This window comes from Lepidothrix coronata, unplaced genomic scaffold, assembly GCF_001604755.1.
Source record: "Lepidothrix coronata isolate B3197 unplaced genomic scaffold, Lepidothrix_coronata-1.0 Scaffold191, whole genome shotgun sequence".
NCBI lineage: Eukaryota > Metazoa > Chordata > Aves > Passeriformes > Pipridae > Lepidothrix > Lepidothrix coronata.
The window spans coordinates 341,205-366,541 of NW_016690371.1; the positions used below are offsets into that span (position 1 = coordinate 341,205).

At 38.4% G+C, this 25,337-nt stretch overlaps 1 protein-coding gene across 8 annotated transcripts in view; it reads right to left on the reverse strand.

Annotated features, from left to right (window-relative positions):
- SH3KBP1 (SH3 domain containing kinase binding protein 1) overlaps window positions 1-25,337 on the reverse strand; it is a 215,106-nt gene that overhangs the window by 69,296 nt on the left and 120,473 nt on the right. For 7 of the 8 annotated variants that reach the window (XR_001877520.1, XM_017831489.1, XM_017831488.1 and 4 more), the window contains one exon: window positions 16,272-16,468. Coding sequence is in view for 7 of the 8 variants with exons in the window: in XM_017831489.1 (XP_017686978.1) it covers window positions 16,272-16,468 (197 nt within the window). In the remaining variant the exon portion in view is untranslated. Of the gene's footprint in view, window positions 1-7,249; window positions 7,277-16,271; window positions 16,469-25,337 lie in introns of those variants that run through there. The other variant, XM_017831494.1, reaches the window with a different exon arrangement.

Below are 25,337 nucleotides of genomic sequence, written 5' to 3' on the forward strand. Positions count from 1 at the left end.
TTTGAAAAAAAAATTACCTGTGAAAGGCCTTACTCTCCTACAGCAAAGTTGCAAGACCCTGTATTTAGACGCTGTCAGAGACATCTTAATTCTCTCTGCCTAGACTAAATCAACAGATCTCTGAATAAAAGATGTTCCTCCAAATAAATATTCTGGTGTTACAAAGCAAAATATCAAAGCCTTTATCCCACTGGACCTCCTTGAAAATTAACACAATTTCAGGCATCAGTCTGACTCTTACCACAATTAATAAGTTTGGACAAAGCAGACAAGTTGTCCCAAGTCAAGAGTGAAGAGGTGGGGGCCCTGTAGCTGTTCATGAACATCAGTCCTTTGGGAACTGGCTACGTGACAGATGCCAGCATTGCTTTAGAGGAAAGCAATATTCAAGCAGTCAGTGAGTAAATGCTGTTTGAATGTTAAAGGCTTTTGGAATGGGCATCCATGTGCAGAAAAACTAAATGTATCTGGGGGAAAACTGTTTTCTAGTGTTCACACAGAAACTGATATATTTTTACCAAATGCAAAAGTTAATTCTTGAATGCAAAAGACAAAAAAAAATGGGTGTGTGTGTAAAAATAGCATGTCAGTCTAAATCCTACTACAGTACTCTAATTCTCATTCCAGAGAATGGGAAACAGGTTGTGATTATGTTACACCACAGTCAGTTCGCTTGGTGCCCTAGAAATACAGCACTGATTGTCGGAGCACCTTACAATTACTGTATCTGTCATCCACTGTCACAGCCCTGGAATCCAAACAGACAAGCAAGCAAGAAAGTAAACAAAGCAAAGGAAACAGCCCAGAGGTCCCCAGACAAGGGAAATTTTAGAACAAAACATGATTTTGCTGGGGCTTTGTTTTCTGATTCAACACTGATGGTTATTCTTCTGATTTCATTCTTTTTTACAATTAAAAAGAAGAAGCAAAACTACCTCTTCTCATTGGTTAAATGCTTAAACTACATCAAGCCTGAGAATAAATGCTTTGAATACTTAAGGAATAGTCACATTTCTTTTGATTAAAAACTACTTTATTTTTCAAAATAACTGTAACTTCTGAAATATTTAATAAAATAAGTTTCAAGTGCTTTACTTAATTACATCAAAAAGTATTTGAAAATCACATAAAGAGAAGTTCTAGAAAATCACTTGCTGTGACAGACAAGTAATTATTTATATGATTCTGAATGTTCATGGGAAAATAAAGAAAAAATTACAAGCCTGCACTACCTTTGGCTTACCACTGTGAAGGATTACATACAGAAAAAAAGGGAGGGAGAAAGGAAGGCCAGGATGATTTAATCAATGTATGTTGACACTCCCTGATGGCTCATATTCTGTTACTCCACAACCAAAGATGAGAGCAGTATGTTCCTTGGTAGACTTTCAGGTATGTACTTTCTTCAGGAGAAAGCACTAGGTCCTGCAATTAAAACCATCTTGTGCTATTGCTTTTATCTTGGATTAATCAAATTTTATCTCTTGAATATGTTATTCACAATTATTCATTATTTTAGTCATCATCTAGCATGATTTCTTACTTAGCTACTGAAAAGATAAGAAATCTTAAAATGTAGGGTTTCAGGTTGGCCATTCCTTCTGCTTGTTGTGACTGCATGAGCCTCATATCTTACATGTAATCTGGTTGTACTTCTCAGTATGATGGCATTCAGCCGGTTTTGCCACTGAGATGTAAAAAAGCCAAGATATTGGTGTTCTGAAATAGTTAATCAAGATGAAGTTAATTTCATTTGAACATCAACTGTGAGCCAGATGTGTCCATATGGGGCAGTCACTGCAGGCTTCCCTTCTGTCAATGGAGGTAAAACAGCCCTTTTAGCATGTAGTTCATCTGGACTTCTCCTTTGGGATAAAGAAAGCTCATGTCTTAATAATGCCTTTTAGTCCACAGACTGTGAAGAAAGCTTGAGTACTAGCAACACCATAGACACATAAATTCAATCAGAAGAATCCCATGATAGTTGCTATTTCTAAATATTTTAGTTGTCTAGCCCATGCATGTTACTTGCCAGGAGAGCAGCCAGCTAATTATCTGAAGCTGTCTCCTTATCTATCCATCTGGATCTATCCATCTATAGATTATCAGTAAATCTATAAATCCAGCTATGAAATCAATAAATAGTGATGTTACAGTGATACAATGTTGTCTTTATACAAGTCCACTGTCATCTTTTCTATTTTGCAAGCCAACTGACAGCAGTTTTCATTAAAACACACAAATAAAAAAGTTGCTAGTCCTTGCTCCTGAAGAAGATGGAAATGGTGACCTCAGTGCACACTCCAAACTAAAACTGAAATTCAGAAGAGTTTAGTATTCATCCTTTTTTAAGAAAGATTAACTTGGATAAGTAAGTGATTAAAAGACAGGAAACAAAAGATAGGATTTCATCATGGTGATCAGTAGAGTTGTTCAGGGATCTAGATCAAGGCTCTTGTTTTTCACTTCTTCACAGATGGTCCAGCAGAGGGGAAAGACAGAAGCTCATTTCAGATAGAAGTAAAATGACACATTTGGACAAAAAGACTATCTTTAGACAGAGATGACAGGCTTTGAAACCCATAGCTGTTAATACTCTGGAAAGCAATAAAGAGCAATATAAAGTGCTATCAAAATGCTGTATAAATCCATCCAACACCTAAGTCATTGTGTGCAGTTCTCACCTCCTTTCGCCCTCACACATGAACCATCTTAGTTCCTAAAGGAACCGAAAAAGACTGAAAGTCACCAAGAATGATCAAACATATGGAAGAGATTCCTTATTCTGGGAAAAAGATACATGCAGGTGACACAAATCTATAAAAATCGGGAGACATTAACGAGGTAGTTAGGGAAGACTCACTAATTATCTCTTCCAGTAATAAAAATTAAGGACTCACTCATCTCTTCCAGTAATAAAAATTAAGGGCTATTAGATGAAATTAGCAGGTACCACATTCAAAACAAAGGGAGGTAACTCCTTCCCACAATGTGTGATCCAGCAGATTGGAACTCTTTCACAGGAATTACAGATGCTAACACATTATTTGCAATGAAAATGTGACTACTCAATCTGACAAGGAACAAAAATCCATTATGGTTATTAAACACAAAGTTCAAAATGACTAGAGGCTGTTAAGACTCACTGCAGGATTTTCTTTGTATGTGTGACCTGGTCTCACACTATTCCCCAGGCTTTCTGAATTGACTACTGTTTGGAGGCACAACATGAGCCCAGGCACAGTTCTGAACTAAAGATGTCTCAGGATCTTCCCATTTCCTGGAAATATTATTCTTTAACATATGGAAATGGAATATTGAATAGGGTATGCTTCAGAAAGTAAACTTAAGTAAAGTAAGGTGACATAAAACCAAAGTGATAACTCAAGGAAAACTTCAAAGAATTACTCAAACTTTTATTTCCCCCAAACATTATCAAACACATTAACTTCTTCTGTTAAAAAGAAAGCAAAACCATAGGGAGAACAAGATTTATAGAGAAAATAATTAGAAAAGTCTTCAAAATTGTTAAGCAGTAACTCTTAAAGGTTAATTTAAATCCTCTGATTTGCAGGACACTACAGAAATTTTCAATGAAAAAACTTCAAAACTAAAAAATGCTTTATGGTATATGCAACTGTCCTGGGCCATCTTTTGTAGTTCCCACAGAAGCAAAGAAACCCACTATGAATCTGAAAGATTATAAAAATCAAATACTGGATTGACAGTCAGCTATTGCAATGAAAAAGACAAATCCACAGTACAGAAATGTATATTTACATTTCCTATCTAGCCATCTCAAACTTCTTATGACCTGTAAAGTGGATTATATCTATCACAACACTACCAAGTCAAGCGCTTGTAACAACTTACCAACCTCCTGAATAAATTCCGATTCTGTCAACTGTCTGGAAAGGCTTTGACTGTTACCTGCTTTCTCTGAGAAACTGCTATAGATTTGTCTCCAGATGCACAATATTTCAGTATATGAATACAAAGTGTTCCCTCAGCAATGATATTGATGTTTACACTGAACTGTAACTATTTATATCATCCACATTCATGTAATTTATACTTTTGCATTTAAAGGAGAGTCTCAAACCTTCATGGTGGGGAAGACTTCTAATTAGAGACTGTTTTACAAATTCCTAACTTCCCATTTACAACGACAAAACATCTCTTCAGCGATTTCAGAACTGCTTAAATGGAAAATTACTTTTTTTCTTATTTCCAGCTGTTGAGCTCCATTTAGAAATGACCTGAGCCAGCACCAAATGTCTCATCCAGCTACCCATGCACAAAAACTACCAGGTGTTTAGCAGACCACCATCAGTCTACAAACCACAGATGAAGAATATCTTCATTAGTATTATGCAACTCACCAGAGAAATCTGTGCTATATCAAATAACATTGAAGAAATAAGTACGAAAAACATGCATTTTTGGCTTAACCTCTTGGATGGAAAAGGGAGTAGAAACAAAACCATTATCAGTGAAACATCATTCTCATTAAAACTCTGGGTAGCTTGCAGAGCAGAACAGGGCAAATTTTGCTTTTTAGAGTGTTCTCCACAATCAAACCTGTTCTACCAGCAGGTGAGTTTCAACTCTAAAGCTATTGTAACTTCATAGTTTGACAAGTTCTTAAAATTTGAAATTATGGGCACGGAGGGCACCGGAGAGGCTTTTTTCTACCAATATGCTTGATGTGCTGAACAGGAGAGAAACCTATGTGTCTTAACTTCCATGCTTCATAACTAATATTTCTGTAAAATTTGGAATCCTGACATTTGATGCTGTCAGGCTGTTGGTTTCAAACCACTAATGAACTAAAAGTCTGCCTTCCTAAATTGTTCATGGTGAGAAAGTGAATGTAAAAGTTTAGATTAGATAGATGCTGCTGAAACAAATGGAGCGAGACATATTAGAATCACTGATGAGTAAAAAGACTTTAGTAAATGAAATAAAAGGAAAATAGAGAGTGAAACGTACACAGCACGCTCCCAGCTGCCTCATCTCAAAGCACTGGAAGTGTGCATATCCAAATGAGCATTTTCTTTCTTCCTCAAGCTGCAAATTTGCAATGCTAGAAGGTGCTTTTGTAACAAAAGTGGGTTTTGAGCAGAAAGTCTTATTTCCTCCCTGCTTTATTTTTCATTCTTCTCTTTTACTGACTGTGGCTCACATAAATGTAAAGAAAACATGTCTCCTTGCACCCCTTGCCATGAATTTTACCATTTGCCTTTGCCATTCACAATTAATTCCTATCTCCTCTAGGAAAAATTCTTTAGTCAGTCTGCACTGAGTGAATGAAATTCCTTCTGGCTCTCCCAAGAGAACCATGCCTGTCTAGATTGCAGCTGGTAACTGGCATGATCCAGATTTTACCATCCAGCTTAGACTGCTGTTATGAAACCTCCCTCTTTTACAAAAATTAATGAACCTTATGAACCTTAATGAACTGCTACATGGAAAAAAAAATAAAATTCTAGGAACACAGTAAGCAAAGAATGGCACTTCCTTAATATCTTCCTTTTTTAAGTGGCAAGAATAGTTCTTTGCTCTTTTGTAAAAGTTACAATGTTGTCAACAAACTGACAAGTAGCTGTTCAATTATATTTTTCAAACTCAATGATTATTAAAAAAAAGAGTAAACCCATACTGTCATATAGATTACCCCAGCTTTAGTGCTGACAGCAAATATTTCTTCCATTTTAGTATTATATTTCTTCTTTTCTCCTCAGATTATCTTTAACTTTCACTTTTTAGTTTTGGGTTTTCCCCCACACACACACCACACCACTGAGGAAAAACAGGGACATCTTTTATGTGTTTTAAACTCTACAGGGAAAACTGCAGAGGAACAAGCAACTCGAAACACAAACGGAAAATGAACAATATCATGTGTTTCATCTTTGCTTTTCAGCAAGTGCTTTAGGTACAGAGACTGCTGCAGAAGAAAGCATCAGCTGAACACATGGAGGTCTACTGCTCTTTGGGTGGCCAGTGGGTGGCAGAGAGCCCAGCACCCAGCAGAAAGGAGGCACCAGCAGCCCCAACTTGGCTACCAGTCGCTGTTGCATCAGGACTTCCTCCCCAGGAGCTCCATTCTCTCTCCTCTCCTTGCCTTCTATTGGAAGTTTTTATGAAGCACCTAATCAACTAACTGTACTTATACAGGCTCATATCCCTAGTATTTAAGCACTATTTTAGAAACACAGAATGCCACCAACCTCCTATAGAAACACATACAAAGCGTTAAAAAGGCACCTTAGAAACTGGCCTACAGATTTTTATCCTACCAAGTGTCTGGCTGGTGTACAATCCTTTCTCCTTCCCTCCTTCCTCTTTTCTTTATTTAAGGCAGAAAAAGAGAAAGACACATGGCAAATTTTAAGAGAAAAAGCAACTCAGAAAACTTGTTTCTTCATTTCTGCACACAGCTTACTGACTTCAGCTATGAAAAGCCAAAGCTGAAGAAAATTTACATTTTTGTACTAAGAGCTCCCAAAGTATCTGCAAATCATTAAACAGTTTACTTGATATCTCTCCATTCAGCTTTACATAAAATTTTACAAGCAACAGTTGACTCTAGTTGCTTTTTCTTGGGAGGGGAAAGAAAAGCAAATAAGATTATTTCCATTTAGAGTTTATTATCCCAATATAATTTTCTCCAGAACTCATTCACATCAATTTTCCTTGCTTGTACAAATGTCACCTCACAAAGAAGAGGAATTAATAAAGCTCCTTCTCTTTTTTTTGCCAGGAAGAAGAAGTACAGTTTTATTAGTGTATTTAGGAAGGAAAAAACAAGGGGGGTGGGAGGTGAATTTTCATTTACTAAGCAAACATTCAAAAGAGCAACACATCCTAAAGACTTTGCGACTCATCTTGCTTAACTATAAAGTTGCATTATTCTTTACAGTAAGAAAACTGAAACCACATCATATAGGAACAGAAAACATCTGTGCAAGTTTAATGGCCAAACAGGCCAAAAGGAAAAAAACTTAAACTAAACAGAGCCAGGATAGAATATGTTTTCATACAAAAGTAACTCCCTATTCTAATATGGTCCTCTATAGCAGAAATGGACTTCAGTACTCTTTTCCCTTCTCTTTACCTACTCAGCACCTACAAAATGTGCAGAAGAACCAAAGAACCCTGCAGTTGAAACTAGTGCAGAATAAGTATTATGATACAGTTTTAAACAGCCACATAAAAAACCCCCAACTAATTGTAAAATAAATACCTCCTCTCCCATTGTGAAGCCAAGCTGCCTTTCAGCAGCTTGAAGTGTCCAAGAAGAGTCCTGGAGTCCTGCCCCTTCCTTGCATGAGCTCAGCTCAGCGAGAGCGGGAGCCCAGCCCTGACACTGACTCACGATCCGGGCCATCCCGGGGAAACAAAAGTTCCACTTGTTTATTTTACAGGAAATCTGGAGCTTTTCCTACCTCTGCTCACACACAGCAAGAAGTTTCCTCTCCTTTCCCAAGCTAGCTTAGACTCTCCTGGCTTCTTGAGAGTGACAGCTAGGAAAAGCAAGGATGTGAGTGACGATTTAGAGACCTTTTGTGAACAGCCCAGGCAGAAAGTTTTGCAAATAACTCTATAGGCAAATGGGCTTATGACAAATTCTGAGTGTATTGGTCTCTCGGGGGGGAAGGTTGAAATTTCATTTAATTTATGTCTTTGTTTCAGCCTTTGTTTTTAAAGAAAGATGATCAAGAAACTGAAATATCATTAAGATGATGCTCTGTTCCATTAAAATCTTATAAATTCTTAATACTGCCTCCCTATAAATATTCAACTTTAAAATGACTGAATAAGGGCAGGGGAGGGAAAGACAGACAATTTGGAAGAAATTAAAGATTTATACTTAAGCAAGCCACAAGATACTATACACTCTCACTCCCATTTGACTTTTGCCTATTGAGCAAGTATTTACACACAAACACATCTACTAGGGACATATTTAGGCATACTTAGTGCATTCCCTATAGACACACAGCCCACTCTCTACAGAGCCATTCTTAATGGGAGTGCCAACACAATTATGGGACATGAGAAAAGCCTCTGAATTTATACATTAAAAAGGTGAAAGCAAAAAAAATTGCTTCTCTCTAGTTTTAAGAAATTGCATAAGGAAAGATGTGACAGACTTAGACAGTATACAGATTGTAAAGGGGAGGAGATTAAATTTTTCAAAATGGTTCCTACAAAAGATAAAAAACAAAACAAAACAAAACAAAGCAAACCCAACAAAAAACCCCCCCACCACCACCAATCACTCAAAGGAAAAAAAACCCAACAACAAAAAACACCCCAATAAAAAAGTTATTTTGCAGAGTAAGGCTATTACAGTATATGTGCTGCTAAAACAGTAAGTATGAGGATACACAATTATCTTTATGGGATGCTTCTTTAAAAACCAGCAATCCCTTCGGGATTACTTAGATCTACTGGTCCGAGTCCAGTTGAGAGGTTTGGATTAGATGATCTCGGAGATCCCCTTTGGTTTTATACTGCAAGCAAATGGAAACTGGTCTGAGTAGGACTATCACTGCAAGTACAAATATTCAGAAAAATATATCAGACTGTTTTAAAGAATAGAAATTAGCAAAAGATCGTGGCTCACAGGAAAAGCAACATCTCTTGCAACAATGCTCCCTGTGCCTGCACCATGCTGCAGGACACCTTCAGGAGTAATTTAGAGCAAAGTCTGAAGTCCTACTGAGGCTGCAATCTTCTTCCTGATTTCTGTTTTCCAATGACAAATTATTTTAAAGTTATATTACAATATATCATAAATTTAATTTCCAGAAAACACACAGTTACTGGCACTGGCTTTAAAAGAACAGAATAATCTGTAACACGTTTATACTTTATACAGTTTATGAGTATGTAAAAGTGTAAGTACTACAATCATAGAATCAGCTGGGTTGGAAGGGACCTCTGAGATCATCAAGTCCAACCCTTGGTCCACTACTGCCGTGGTTACTAGACCATGGAACCAAGCACAACTTTTAAAAAATAATCCTCAACTAGGGAAAATATAAAGAAAGAAAACATTTCAGAAAAAATCCACAAGCTAATAAAGCTAAATAGACAACAAAAGAAGAGTGTATAGATTTCACTTTACAGGTTATATTCCCTTTGGTTTACATTCGTCAGCCTTTTTATTTATGTAATTTTCAAGGTCAGGTGGGTTATTCTTTTCTTTTCACGTAATTCTATTTCTTATTTAATTTTTAAGTTCATGTATGCTAAGAATATCAGAAGTTATTTCATTAGCTTTTTTTATAATCTTGTCAAAGTTATAAAACTTAACAACTCAGATGTAGCAATTAAAAATCAGTTATACCATCTAACAAAATCCAAGTGAGGCAAGAAAGAAAAACTCATTTCACTATGACATGGTTTATAAAACTGTTTATTCCTAAAGTCTTGATTACACTAATTCAAATCTTTTTATATCAATTTATATAAATTACTTTTATTTAGGTAGAATTCACTGCTATTATTAGGCATACTATACATATTGATTCAGTTCTCTTAAAGCTCATCAGACAGCAAAAAAAGCTAACTTGCATGTCAGTACTGTTATTACTGAAGCATTTTCTGTGTACTGAAGTTGAAACATGAGACAAACTTTCCTAGAAATTCAGTTTATGTCTCCATCAAGTATCTCTGGAACTCAGGAAATCGGCTTTATTCTAAGCTATTTAAGCACAGCATTTTGGTTTTTTTAATGATACTTCTTTTAAAATGTCTCTTGGGGTAAAAGGCCTGGTAATGCTACAGAGTCAACTGAAATTCAGAGATTTACAGTGACTAACAAGCTAATGATCACCAGCTGGATCCAGAGCAACTTACAACATACATACTTTTATTGTCATCCTATTATGAAATAAAATTGCATTAGCTTAAACCTACACATCCTGTTTTTCTGACTGGAGCATCCTAAGATTTCCTAATCAAACCCATGACCGAAATAACAGGAGCATTCCCTCCCAGAGAGAACTCCTCCAGAAGAAGTCATTCTGGCAGAAGCCCAGTGCTGTGCCCCAGGAGAACAGACCAGATTTTCCACGTTGCTTTTATGAATAAATTCTAGTACTATCAGTACTTCTCACACTACTCTGCTTCTATTTTAAGATGTTCTTCAAGTAGTTCAAGTCAAGAATATAAGCTGAAAATATTTTCATGCATATGCTTGATGTGCTTCTTTCATATCGACAAATCTTTTCTGAATAAGTCCAACTATACACATATACATCCATACTATAAAGTCTTGTGGCATAGACAACAACTAACTTGAATTTATTTAGACTCCAATAACTGCTTTAAAAACAAGCCTAATAAAACATCACAAGCAGCACAAACCAGTGTGTGGGTAACCTCCTCTGCCAAAATCTGCTAGGGCAGACTGATGTGTAAGCTGAGCCATGTCAGCAATACTTGGACAACTCTAACTCTGTTCAGGCAGCTTGAATATTTCAGAAACCAAATTGACAGAACATAAAAGCATAGATATCTTATGGGATAGTAGGGAAGGGCAGGAAGTACATAGAAGATCAGGAGTCACTCTTCACTCACATTGCACACTTCAGTGACTCAGCAGAGAGTCACTGACAGCCAAGGTTATCAAATTTATTCCTCTCCTTAAACTTCATTTTGCATTTTCCATTCTATTCCGTTGGTGCCAGGTCCTGGTTTGAGTTAGCCTCCCCACAACGGGGCAAGCTGCTTTTTGACTGTCCCTCATTTCACCTTATTTCCCCTACCCTTCTTTCTTCTTCCTCCAGAATAGGATAGTAAATCTTCTAAGGTGTTTATTTATAAAGTTCCACTGCCTCAGGAACATCAGCCATCATTTGCAAGCCCCTGCTATTTTTTCACATAATGAAAGAAACACATGAATCTGTTTCCACACTGAATTCAAGGAATGGAAAGTGACACCAGCAAAGGAGTGACACCCCACTGCAGGATTGCAGGCTGGCTCTCAGGACAACTGCAGAAGGGGTCAGGGTCCTTTTTCCCCTGTAGGTTTCCTCACAAGGTGGCACTAGAATAAATGGCTAGGACAGGGATGCCAGACCATAGCCTACAGAAACTTTAAAGCAAAACATGAATGTTGCTTGAAGAGATGAGTGTTTCCTCTGTTCCTACACAGAATTTGACAAACTGCTGATGCTTGGCACGACTGGTGCTGCCATCGCTGATGCCTGAATGTCTGAATAAAGGAATGCCAGAAACCTGTGCTTTCAAGTGCAAAGCACTACACACACTCAGTGCTCCCATCACACGCTCTGCCTCAGCAGGTGTCTTTAATAGCATTCGTAGTCAGTACCAGGTGGCTTTGCTTGCAATACATTTTTTTGTTATCTCAGGATTTTGAAAACTGGCTTCAACATTTCTGCTAGGGGAGCAAGCACCTCCAAAGGCATCGGAGAGGCAAAGGAGGTAGCAGTGAGAGGCAAGTGCACACAGAACCAGGGCTGGCCACACACCACAGGTGCTGCTGGTCAGGGCTGGCAGAGCTCAGGCACATCGTCAGCCAGTTTAGAAACACCAGGAGGAGCCTCCAGCTTGCATCTCTCAAAGAATTCTCTTTAAACCACTGAAAATTAAGAGGTAAAAATGTTTTCTAAAAGGAACCAGGCAGGAACCGACAGAACAGGTGTGGCAAAGACAGACTGTCAGTGCAATGCGTTCACTGCAGTTCCTGGGTCCCCAGCTCACCAGCTAAAAATAGAAACTCAGACCTTGCAGGCACTCAGTCTCAAGAGTTTACAAATTTCTATCTTATTACAAAGGACAGGTAGACTTAATAATTGACAGGAGCTTCTAGCCCTTATAGCCCTTGTGTCTACTTCCATTATTTCTTCTCCATTTTTCCTCTTCCAAACATACTGAATATACACAAAAAAAAAATTTCTGTATAAATTCAGTGTTTTGTAGTGAGGATCCCTAAACACCAGTTAACTAGATCTTACAAGCTGCTGAATCTAAAGGCATAACTGCCTCCCCTTTATATTAAATCATTACAGTGGCTGCAATATTCCCCAGTTTGATAGCTAAGTATATAATTTACACTAGGTTTTGGCAAACAGTACTGTGACCTCATCAAAGGCTGTTCGTGAAATTTAGCTCTGCCCAAACTCACCTCTGCTAGCCAACTATGGAAGTCTTGACTGAAAAACATTACAAATACATCTCAAATGGAAAATGCAAAAAATACTCTCAACAGTCTCTTCTGAAGTAAGGGCAGTTTTCAGAAAGATAAAAATAGCTCTTTAAGACTTTTTATTCTATATTCACCTATTGTGACCTTTAGCATTTCCAGACTGAAGCCTCAACTCACAACCCAATCCAATACAGTTAATTCACACTATGGAATGTATTGGTTGAATTAATTTTCCTGTACTTGTAGAGGTTTATTCTTAGATACAGGAGAGGAAAATGTGATAGCTTGTTAGAACAATGGAAGCCCATACAGATCATATTGCAAGGAAGTCCAACCCAGAAACAGACGCTTTAGATAAGCTACTAAGAAATGAAAATGGAAAAAAATAAATAAGCATAAGCACTTGTTTAAATGTCTTGAAGCTGCACAAGCAGAAGGAAGACATGTGAAACAGGCATTTCTATTTGACCATAAACCTTGTACTACTTTAAGAGTGTTGCACTGAATTTTCTCAGGAGACACAACATATCTATATGCATATTGTATTTCTTCTAAAAATTCATCTGTAGGCAAGCTATATCTTCAATCACACACAGCATTGTAAAACAGTTCACTTACATCTATCATTAGTGGATATCTGACAGAGCCATGCCTCAGGAATCTGATTCTAGTTATACATGGCCAGCAATCAACTCATCAGCACAAACACTCAATAAAATGGACTACAGAGCATAAGTATTTGATTCTTCTATTTTTCTAAAATAGCAGAGGTCTGATGGCACTGCTCAAATTAAACTCCCACAAATGCATCACTAATTTCCCTAGGATAATCTGCTTCTGTGATTTTTAGAACAAAGAACAGCTAAGCAATTAATTCTGCACACCAATAAAACCAATGAGGTTTCATGCAATTCCTCAGTTTTGCCTTTTATTGAGAGTCTATTGATCACCTTAAAAGACAAGGGCCACTATATCCTACATTGTTACCACTGGGCAAACACTTGAACTACATCAAACTGCCCAATGATTTACGGGAGAGCCTAGTGGCATCTGCTTCTGTTCTACTGGCAGCAAACCTTTCTGCCCTCATATTCCTGCCAATATTTGTGTAAAAGCCTTCTTAGCATCCCATTAATTCTGTGTGAAATATGATCTAAATTTGTGATTCATAAAATCGAAAACATATTAGAATATGAAGTGATAACACCAACAAAATAAGACCCTGTTGATTCCTATGTAAATGGGACTGACATTTTCCATAGGAATTATCATGTTATAAAAAATTCCACATTATAAAATCCTCACAGTAATTTACTGATGCTATTTAAAAAGCAATTGTTAGGAAATTTTAAATCAAAAATGTAGCAGTATCATTACAGTAATATTTCATCAATAACTGTATCAAGAGGAAGCAATAGAAAGTTTTAGGGTCTCCAAACTTCAGAAAGCACTTTAAAAAAAGAAATTGAGATAAGCATTGTTTCTACTTCTTCAAAAGATTACAAGTTATTGAAAAACCGAGGCTACTTGTAAAGGAGCAAGACACATACCAGGGCAAAGATCCCTTTAAAAACTACATTGCTAGAGAAAAATATGTATCGATTTGGCACTCTGCAGGATCATTGCAACACTTTGGAACCAGTATGCAGAGCTCTCAACCTAAATATGACCTTGCATGGAATGGCAAATTTAATGCAGGATTCCCCCACAGACAGCATCAAATGGCAAATCACACGGCAATGACAAGGGAGAAATTTCTTGCAGCCAGGAGACAAGTATTTGGGGAGGTTAATGGTCTGCAGTGGTAATAGAATGTTGTGTCACTGATTCATGTTTTGGTGCTGTTACTAGGCAAAGACCACAGTGCTGGAGACTCTGAATGGCACCTCTCAAAGGTTAACCTAAACCTAAGACAGGACAAAAGCAACAACAGCAAAGTGTTGGTTTTAGTTACGTACACATTTAAAACACAAAAAATGGATGGTGTTCACAAAATGAAGCCATTATTTTCTGCTAACCATGCCAACTTTAGGAGAAATTTGAAGACATAGGAAGGAAGTTCTGTGGGCAGGATGAAATTTTTTTTCTGTTTCCTGGAAATGCTATATTCACTTTTCTGCTGGGTAACAAACCTATTTGTTGTTTGTGAAAAACAAAGGTAAGACTTCTCATTATTATAAAGTGGAGTAAGACTTTCCTTCAAGAAATGAAAGCGACTTCATAAGCACGTTGTGAACACATTAAAACAAAGGACTCCAGAGTTCAAGGGATATGGAATTTATTTTAGTCAGTTCCCACTTAAAATCACTACTATAGAGATAACTACAATTATAGTAAACTGCAACAAAAGAAATCCTTCATGTGACATTAACAGGGCGTTATCATTTGTAAATTCTAATCTCCCTATATCAGACTTAGAAGAACTGAATTTTGTGCAACACTTGAATTATGGTCAGTGCCTTACAAGTGCATGTCTATGTTACACACCATTATAAATACTATTATAATGTAAATTGTAATAGTATGTTTATTTTAGGTGAGTTTCTTCCTGCACTGCATATTTTGTTTACATACCTACATGCAGAAAATTAATAATTTAAAACAGCTCACCTTTTGTAGAACTGCATTACTAAAATACATATTTGCTGAAGCTACAAGACTTTTTAATGTCCCAGGGAAAAAACACAGGCTTAAGTACAGCCATGCATGAATTTAAGTCTGCCTGCTATCAGCTGCTTCCTATATACAAAGTAACTCTGCTTACACAAGACTTGTAAGGAAATACTTGTTGTCGTAAGTAAAGTATCACAAGCAGCCATCAAATTACAAAACCAAATGTCCTCCAAAATGGGTTAAAAAATAACAAGAACCCTTTTATTAAGTAAGTTCATGTTCTAGTAAAAATCCTTTTTCAGCTCACTTGCAAGTTTTCATAAAGCCCAGTCGCACCTTAAACACTGTGATGCTGTCAGGGTCACAAATAAACATGCTGCAGAGAGATACTCTCATGGCTCCATGAAAAGCTGACTTCGCTGCTCTCTACCCCATTCCCTGAACCTGGCAGGAGGAAGGTTCATTAGCTACTACTCAGTGAACACCACCAGGCCTGACCTGTCCTTATCTTATATTCCAGGGGGACTTCTTTGATGAGGTGCCATTGGAATACAGCTCAGCTGTTCCCTGCACATGAACAAAGCCAAAATCAGAAGTTTGCACCTAGAAACAGAAGGCAAGCAGGGTACCATGCAAGTTTTGAAAAAGTCAAGAGTGGTCAATAAGTAATACAGTCTAGGTTTTTCCTTTATTTAGATTATTATCCCAGCTCTTCACTACCCTCCTTACAGAGACTGAAAAATGGTCTCCTGCAAAATATTAACCAAATCTCCCTCAGCATAATTAACAGTTTCCACCACGGCTCTGCAGGACCTTCCCTTCTCCTGTAACTCAGGGTGCATACCAGGGTAGGTGCTGAGCTATAAATCAGATCACTGAAACGATCTAGGCTGAAAAAAACCCCAAAGCTTGCAGGCCAAAAATGTAATTCCTGTAGTGGCTGGTTCTATAGACAACTGGGCAAGCATGACTCAGAAGTGAGAAGTTGCCATCAGGGGCCAAGAGCAGCTGCCTAGGAGCTTCTTAAAATCACCATGGAGGCAAATAAAATGCATCATGAAACTATGCCCATAGCAAATTCGAGACTGTGGAAGCCTCCTAACACTTCTGAGCATATTAGTAACTCTATTCAAATCTAACTGTTCACTTAAAGAAAGAATTTAATGGATTTTTCTTTAGTTGTTAATTCATTAGGAAACCATGCACTTTTTTGTTTGTTTCCCTAAAGAACATAGCTTAGATTGATTAACTTGTTATTTTATTTTTCATTTTTGGAGCAGGCAGCTAACCTCACTGAAATTCACTTTCTGTTGTGAAGCAAAAGAAAAAAAAAAGGCAGAATCTTCTCTACAGAAAGATTAGGAAATAATGACCATAAAGCTTCAAGTTTTGATCAGTGACAGAATTTAGAACTTTCACATGAAAACTTCTTTAAACCAACACCAAGAGAGAATTAAGAAATGCCACATACCTTATCTACTGGGAGAAAGTCATTTTCAACTTCTATTGACCTTGGTCGTAGCTTTATGGGTTTATCTTTGAAGATATCTCCAAAGCCAACACCTTTGACCTTCTTGGGCTGGATTGTCGTGCCTCCGTTGGCTCCTTCCGATTTTGTACTGCAAGAGTCACCACCATCACTCTCAGAGCCTGTAGCATCTTTCAGGCCTGTGAAATGGAGGGATGAAAGAACGAATCTTAAGTGTAAAGCTCACTGTTAGCAAATTGTGACTGGAAAATGATCCCTCCCACTATCCTCTAGAGGAAAGTGAAACCACAAGAAACACGTAGAGAAGATGCTCTCTGTGCCATGCACTCACTTTTGAGTTTTAAAAATCACTTTATTTCATCATATTGGTGTACCAGCTAGAAATTACACCAATCCACAAAACATGCATACTCCAGCATCAGAACTTCAGGAACAGGGATGGTCATTCCTTGAGTACCAAGAAAATCCTTCTTCTTCAGACAAAAATTATTTGGAAGAGAACTCAACAAAAGAGTTAAATTCAGTTGTAGGGCACCTATTGTATAAAGCCACTTAAAGCTAACAAACAGTCAGACCAGGCACATTGTACCTTAAATCTGTGTGACTCAAGCCAATTATGCAATTAGTATCTAAAGCTACATTACCTAACTGGGAAATATAAAGCTGAAAGCTGTTCAAACAAATTTGCAATCAAATAAGCTGCATAATACTGTCCCTGCTGAAAATTAAACCTATTTGCAGCATAGACAGCCTCATAAGAAAAGCACCCATGCACACTATCCTCTAGGAATATGACAAATCAAAACTGACATTCTGATTTGCATTACTTCTCCCAGTGAACAGGAAAATTTATCTGCACTTATCTGAAAATATCTGCTGCTTGTATAGCAGAGGCCACAGATGCAATAAGGTGATGTCTCAGCCACTTTACAGACAAGTGCAGCATCAGGCCAAACAGCCACTGGCAGCCAAAGTGACCCACTGAAGTTTCCTCCCCTAGACCGTTTAAATCTTCCTCCCTACACTACAGATTGACTTAACTATGTTTCCAGGAAAACCACAGAAATTGCTGCTACTACAGTACTAATTCTACCTAATAATAAGAAACTCAAATCCTCACATTCCCCTCACAACCACTCACGGTACCACAGGTGCGGATCTTACAAGGCAAAGAAAGAAGAATTTCAAGCTTATCTTCTTAATTATTTTTATATCAAGGTCCACAAAGAGATCACAATAGATTTTCATCATAAAAGGCTGCCAGTACAGATGAACTACAGAAACCGGTGCAAGTCCTAAGGCCTACAGGTACAACTTCATGATCCAAGACACAAGAGGCTCATCTGTTAAATGGGTTTCAACACCTGTGTGCTGCTAGAAAATGAAACTGGGAATCAGGACTTTTAGCTAAAAGCAGAAAAGACATCATATGCCACCCAGAGATTTTCTGTATCGGAAACATGAAAGGAGCATAAAGGCAGAATCAGAGAAAGTTCCCAATTAGAAAGAAACAGAAGGACTAAAGACTAAGCAAAATGTTTTGGCCCTCTGGCCACCTAAGTGGCTGCCGTCTACCTGTTGAACATCAGTAACATTTCTATTTCTTCAGACATTCAATTTAGATAGCACTGAACAAGTTATTTGTTCCATAAGATGTGCAGGATTGGAATTTAAATGAATATCAAATAATTCTATTACAATTCTTTTCTTAAATATGCAAAAGTCTTGATATTTTTACTTGGATCTTTATTTTTTGAAGAAGGGGCTCGGGGAAAACTTCAAATGTGGTGTCACTTGTTTATTATGGTAGTTAGAATGGTTGTATGCCTACAAATTCTGTGCACTACTTCTATTCCAGACCTCAGGAAAGCAGTAACCAGGGAATTCAAGCATTCACTGCCATCCTGCTCTGTGCTGTGGTTGGCAGAAGAGGAGTGGTCATCGAAGCAGAGTCGTTCTACAATGTTTCCAGCAAAAGCACTCAGAGATGCAAGGGTTAATTAAGCCAGAAAAGTATAAATCTCTTTGGGCAATATGGCAAAGTCACTGCCCTTTTCTTATTCCCTCACCTTGCTGTGACTTAGGTAGAAGTTGTACATTCTACTAGCTGGACCCTCCCCAGCTCTGCAAAATATCAGTAACTAGGGCCCCAGCTGAGAGAGAGGCCAGAACTAACTTTATTTACCACTTTTAAATGCAAAGGGAATGGTCAGCAACTGACTGTACTGAGTTCCAAATAATTTTTTCTGAGTATAAAACATCCACAGCTCAAAAAACTCAAATTGCAGTGATCATCATCTTTTTGCTGAACAAAAAATCTTGATATGGGATAGCAAAATTACGCTCCAGCAAAGGTTCCTTCTGCCATCCTTCCCAAAATCTCCTTTAACTACTCTGTGACGGAGGGAAGGAGAAGTGCAAAGACCTCCCTCCACAAGTAACTGACTTGTGGAATCAGTGACTTGTGGAATCCATGACTGCTCTTAGCCACTGCTGAAATGAACAGAGAAGCTATCTTTAAAACAGGTAATTATAACAGGTTTTTTGCATCCCTAATTGTGGGAGAAGAGGATTTGGAACTTGGCCAGTGGATGGAATTAATATATGGAAGTAGTTACGAGAATTACTCAACAGGTCTCACATGGACTTCCAGATCTTTGAAGTCTGCATGAAAGAAAGACCAAAAACCTCAAGGGGCTCTAATAAGAATAAAGCTTTTGTTTCTTTCTGGGCAATCACTTGTTCTTCATTATGGCATTTTCAGCTTTTATGACCATTCTTCTGTGATGAGACATCACACCTTGTATCAGAAGCCTCACCTCAGGCTTAAAACAGATTTCCCAAGCATCACCCATCTGTGCTTGATGACAATCCAAGAGCCATTTCATTCTCTATGCTGCCACAGAGCTCTGTCTCAGTATACAGTCCTAATGAAAGCAACATAGCATTTCTTTTTCTTCTTTTTTTGTTTCTTTTTTTTTAATGAGGACAGAATGGATTGAAGCAAGGCCTGTCCAAACTAAACTGCATTTGAGTGGTCAGACACAAAGCTCCTTTGGAGTTAAAAGAGTTCTTCCTGATCAACTGAGAAAATGACCTGATTTATTATTTTTTGACTGACAGAAACTGAGAAATACTCTGTACTTAAACAAATCAGTAAGAATAAAAGCCCTGGCTTTTACAAGAACTAGTCTGCTCTTGCTGTTATCCCAACACGGCTGAGGTCTAGAGACAAAGGTGAAAGAAGAGGAGAACTATATGCAGTGGAAACTGAGAACAAATCAGATAAAGATCTGCAATAACATTAACAAAGAATAATGCAGTGTTTAAGTACAAAACAGTCCTGCAGAAAATAGCCTAACATGCTCTTACTATTAAAGACATGCTAAGGAGACTCTCTTACCTTCCTCCCAAGGAACATGAGATATACAACTCTGATTTGTACAGATGAAGAACGTGCAGGCAAGGATTTGCAACACTATGTCCACCCTTGCCTGAAAAATTGTCTCCTCATATATTCTTTTTCATTGGGTTGTTCCCTGATATATATAAAGAAAAAGAGAGAGAAAGGGAGAAAGAAAGAGAGAGGGGGAGAGAGAAAGGTATCTCAGCATGTATGTGTCATCAATACTCTGAGCTCAATCCTGCCAAGTGCAGCTGCACTGGCCTTCCCAGCCCTACCTATGCAAGGAAGGGATGGCTGATGGCTCAGGTGATCTCTCCTCTTAAGAACAGAAGAATGTCACTCTTCCAATCACATGGTATTTTGTTTAGCTTTTCATGGACTTTTATGAAAAGTGCAAACAGCTGCAAACAGCTTAGTAGGAGAATATATCTAGATGGACAGTTTCTCCAAAAGACAAATGTAGCCCATGGATAGAGCTGGGATCTAAGCAGGAACCTGAGCGACACAGACTGTCATTATGAATTTTAAAGATGAAATTTTCTTCATGAAGAGCTACAGCTAGCAGGGAAGTCAGGTTGCTAAATGAACATTAAAAACTGAGACCATTTCAGCTGTCACAGTGTGCTGACCAGCACAGCTACACAGCCTGAAACAGCTGTGGTCTACCACAGTGATGCACTTGAGCACCAAGGTAAGCCAACAGCTCAGCAAACTGCTACCCTCAGAAAACTTGAGCTTGCTTCTCTTTAAAGCCCAGTTATTAAATACTTCAAATACAGCCAGTATAGGATAAAAGCTACAGTTGCCAGGCCTCTCACTATTTTTTGTTACCTTTTTTTTTTTTTAACAGGAACTTCTCTAGAATCTGTCACCTCTCTGTCAGCATTTGGAGAGCTGACATCGATGAGGTGCTCACTAATGTGCCTACTATCACGTCAGGCTTAATAGCAGGAAATTTTTTCAGATCTTTAATATTTCTCAGGACGTAAGTCTTTTGGGGTATCACTCCCCTTTTCTATCTCTGTAAGCAAAACCACTGTTCTTTCACCTAGATTTACTGATGCTGAATCATCTATAGCACCACAAGGTAGAGCTCAAATCTAAGTATTGGGTGCACTTTTCTAGCAAGTTCTGAACAAGGGCAGCATCACCAGCAAGAAGTTAAAATTCCCAGGGCCCAACTGTTCCCAGCTTTTGGCTGGTCTAAGATAAGGGACTACTGACATAAGGCTATTTAAAAATGCTCAGAGCTCTGATTCTTTGTTGATTCATGCTCCTTACAAATGCAAGCTAATTTAGTATTCATGAAAATTAAATTCTCTCAACACTATCTGGAGGAATTTCGCACTTCACACACATTTTCTCCTCTATGGGTATATAAGAGAGATTCGTTTTCTCAAGACATTCCAAACACACCACACTCCTGCTATAGCAGCTACAGGTCTTTTGAGAGCAACATTCTGAAATGTACCAAAACAGATTACCTCAAAGAGGGATTAAAAAGAGACCACAATAACAGACTTAATTCACCAATGGCCTCTCAGAGTTGTGCTGGCATCAAACCAAGATTCTAAATCAGAAAGATAGTTAGGGATGATAAAGGGCTGTGTAAACTAAAGCTGTTAAAACAAAAATAAACAGTTGTGATAAAATTAACTCCATTCAAAGCAGGAAACAAATAGTTTCTAAACAGCTTAAAATGGCAGGGACAAAAAAAAGGGGAATCCATTTTAAGTTTACAGAGCTTTCTATTTTGAGCTATTATTTGGCAATTTAATTTTTGTTCTTTATTCTGGATTGTTCTCTCCACCAACAATTTGTGGTCCTAGGCAAACGAACCAGGATGGACCACTGCCCTAGTTAGAGCAGCTGGGACCATCACTGTGTGGGCGTAACCCAAACTGTGTATTCTACATCCTCTTTGTCATTTCCCAGCAACTGTTAACAATATACCATTTGCAGCAGCTGCCCAGAGGACATCTGACCCCCCAGGTTATAATCGGGGTGTTAAGAAGCCTGTGAGATAGGAGCATGTTCCCATCCTCACACCAATGACTCCAGTGTGATAACTCTATAACTCTCCTCCAGGGAGTCATTAGCACCTCCACACCCAGCCTGAGGAGTCATGGCTGCTAATGAGCCACCAAGGATTCCAAAAATATCTCATGACTCACAATCACCCACTGTGGAACTCCCCACCCTGGGGGAGGTACTGGGCATTCCCAGTACTCCAACCTGAGTGTGTATAATCTTGGGGTCTTGGAACTTCTGGGCCTACTCATTGGATCCAGAGGAGGACCAGAACTTCGACCAGACTGCGACCAGCGCTCTCACCAATAGGTTTTCCTTTCCTTTTACTTTGGACTCAGGGGGACCACGTGGGGCTCAGCATGGGGGCCAAAGAACACCATTCCGTTTGTGCCCCAGGGTGCTGGGTTATACATCTGGGTTTTGTGGGTTAAAACCAATTGTTTGTCCATATAATTGTATTTATTGTATTACTTTTATTAAATTATAACCCTGACTTATAATCTCTTTTGAGTTGGGTTCATTTCTCCTGCCAGTTTACCTTTAAACAAGCACAACCACTCTGACAAAGTATAAGCCAATGATGCTCTGCCCTCTAAGCACTTCCCTGCTTGCTCTGTTAAGCGACGGAAAGGTCAGCTGTTCAGAGGCACACACCTGAGACAATGCAAAGGATCTCCTGATTTGGTCTGGCAGCCAGAGAGAAACGCTGTCAACTGTGTTTAATAGAACAAAGAACTTTGTAAACGAAGCCTATTGGGTTTTTTGCCTTTTATGGAAGGGAAGGAAGGTAAGGGGAAATATGTCCTTTCCTTCTATTTAGAGAATGATAGCATGGAATGCTCGGGTGACCGATCTGCATGACAAAGGTGGTGAAGTTACACATGGTAATTGCAGTAGATGAGACAGGAACTGTTCTTCCTTTTCCCCACATACTGTCTAAGACAGAATGAATACACACAGCCTATAAGGTATTTTTCTTGAGCTTGCTCAAGAAAATCCCCAACAATATTCCAGTGTCATTAAAAAATCAAAACCAGAAAATGAAATTGGATTTGAAACATTAATGTAGAAGAAAGACATGTCAATTCTTCAAAGTTTAAAGGTTAATAAATTCATGCTTTCAAAAAACAAATTTATGCTTCTTTACCAGGAGTGGGTATACATGTACAAATTGCTGAGGCAGATTATCTCAGTATTAGTCATTATTTGTTATTCTCAGTCATATTCCTTGAAATAACATAACTGTGTCAGCTAAATATTTTGTCATTTGCTTTCAGTGTGTTCATTTTCCTTTGCACAACAGTTCTTGCCACGTAAGTAACAGCCCCAAGACGTTTATGCTTGCACAGGTAATCATGCAGGGAAAAGGGGAGTGGTGTCCAGCACCACGCAGCAGCATGCATTAAGGGCCACGCAGCACAAGCATCTTCTGCAGCAGGAACACAGAGCCATCGGTACGGGAGCTGGTGGCTTCACCTCATCCCCAGCCACCTCCCCGAGTACTGTAAGAGCAAACAGGAACAAGCACTCGTTCAGGAGTTCTACAATTGTACCATCGTTGTCTTCATTTTGGAACCACTTTTTTCACCACCCTCACTAAGTACAGGAACATGTCATTACACATGAAAGGACAGTGAACACTGGATTCTTTACCGGCCACTCACCAAACACCGGTCTTTGGTGAGACTCATGAAAAATTGGTAATGGGAATCAAAATCAACAGAAGGACTTAATGTGTTTCACCCCAGTCAATATAATGCTTCCACACACCACCCCCAATCCCTCGCCATCTGTACATTCATTCTCCAGAAAACAGGATGCTTACTTTTAATCATAAAAATTTCCCTCACTTAATTTTATCATTGTTCGTTCTCAGATATTATTTTTCATTGTAGTAGCTGTGTATTTGATATACGCTCTTCTTTGCAAGCAAGTTGTAAGAAGCTGACGTGGAACACAAAATTGTAACTGTCCTCTTTTCAGAACTGTTAAAATCCACATTTGGGTTTCTCATTTAACTCTGCTCACATTCAGACAACTCCTAAATGGGGTTTATAACATCATAAGTACATAAATCATACTGATTTATCAGAAGTCTGACCAGCCATAATTCTGCAAGGATTAAGGGGAGGGTAAAAAAAAAAAAAAGAAGAAAAAGAAGTGTTGGAACAAAAGAAAACACAAAACACAATTAAGGTTACTCACGAATACTTCTGTTTCAACGATCCTGTCTCATCTTCTTCCATTATATCTAATATCTATTACTGACAGCATTGTGGATCCACATATAAGGAAAGAGAGGCAAATATTTGTCAAATCAAGCATTTTATCTGCACTGTTCCTCAGTTATTGCATCTTTGAAGAAAAAGAAAGTGAAGCAAGAAAGAGAAAGTAAATCAGTAAAACTAAAAAAATTAGAAATCCAATAAGCGTTTTTCGTGGAGGTGCAAGAAAAGTTGCAGGATGAGAGAAAAGAGGGCTGTGATCAACAAAATGACAAGTAAGGAATTTTTTTATTGCTGCGTGTCTCTCTTCACCCAGCATATGCAGTAGCAAAGATTTTCTGACAGCAGGTTGATAAGCAGAATGCCAAGGAGCTGGAATTGTTGCTGAGCAGAGCCTGCCATACCTAATGACCAAAAAGCCATGTCAGCATATGAAGGCAAGGCCGAGTGTTTATGCAGCAGACAATCTTGCGTGTCCCAGTGAAGGTATCTCTAGAAGCAGCTCCACACTAATTGAACAGCTACTACAGGCCTTTGTTAAGTAAGAAAATTTCTTTTAAACAGAGCAATTGGGAAATGGCTTTCAAAATAAACGTATTTAGCACTAAGCATGTGTTTGTAAAGTAAAAGCTCTAAGCTTGATTCAAAAGCTGAGCAACGCTTCATGCAGTGTGATACAAGTGAATTCAAGCACCCTTTCAGCATAACTAATCTGAAGTTATGAATTGACTTGAGCTTAATTTATGGAGAAATCAGAAAGCTGAAATTAGAGCAGCTATGGGTTGTTTTAAACAGACATTCCTAAATGAAAACAATTCTGTTGAACGCCTCCAATGGTTTTCACTGGAGACATAAGCACATGGATATTTGCCTAAAAGTATGGACCACAGATCAGACATGAAATGGAAGGACCTGGTCACATCATCAGTCGGGATGTGTTCTTCCTGCTCAGGAAGAACACGATGAGTATGCAGGAAGTGAGCTGTCAACAGACAGAGCAGGAAGAATAAGGAACCCTTCTTTTCTATGTTAGTTTAGGAGAGAACATCTCTAATAGTAATAACAGAGCCAACCCTTGTTTTGTCTAAAACTCCCAGATTGACTTCCTGATGACCTGATTTTGAGTACTGCCCACTCCTCAGTCCCAGTTCCAACCCAGTAAGCAACAAACAGGCCACAAGTGTATCTGGATATCTGGCCTTCTGAGATGCAGTTTTATGGAGAAAGCAACATGCCTCTGCAGCATGAAAAAACATGCAACTCTCAACCAAACGCTAAGGAAGGTAGTATTAAACAAGATATCTTTTATCATCTAAACAAAGCTTAGACAGGTGTGTGCCCCAAGTAATGTGAGACAATCTACCGTGGGTTAAGCTGTCTTCTTGC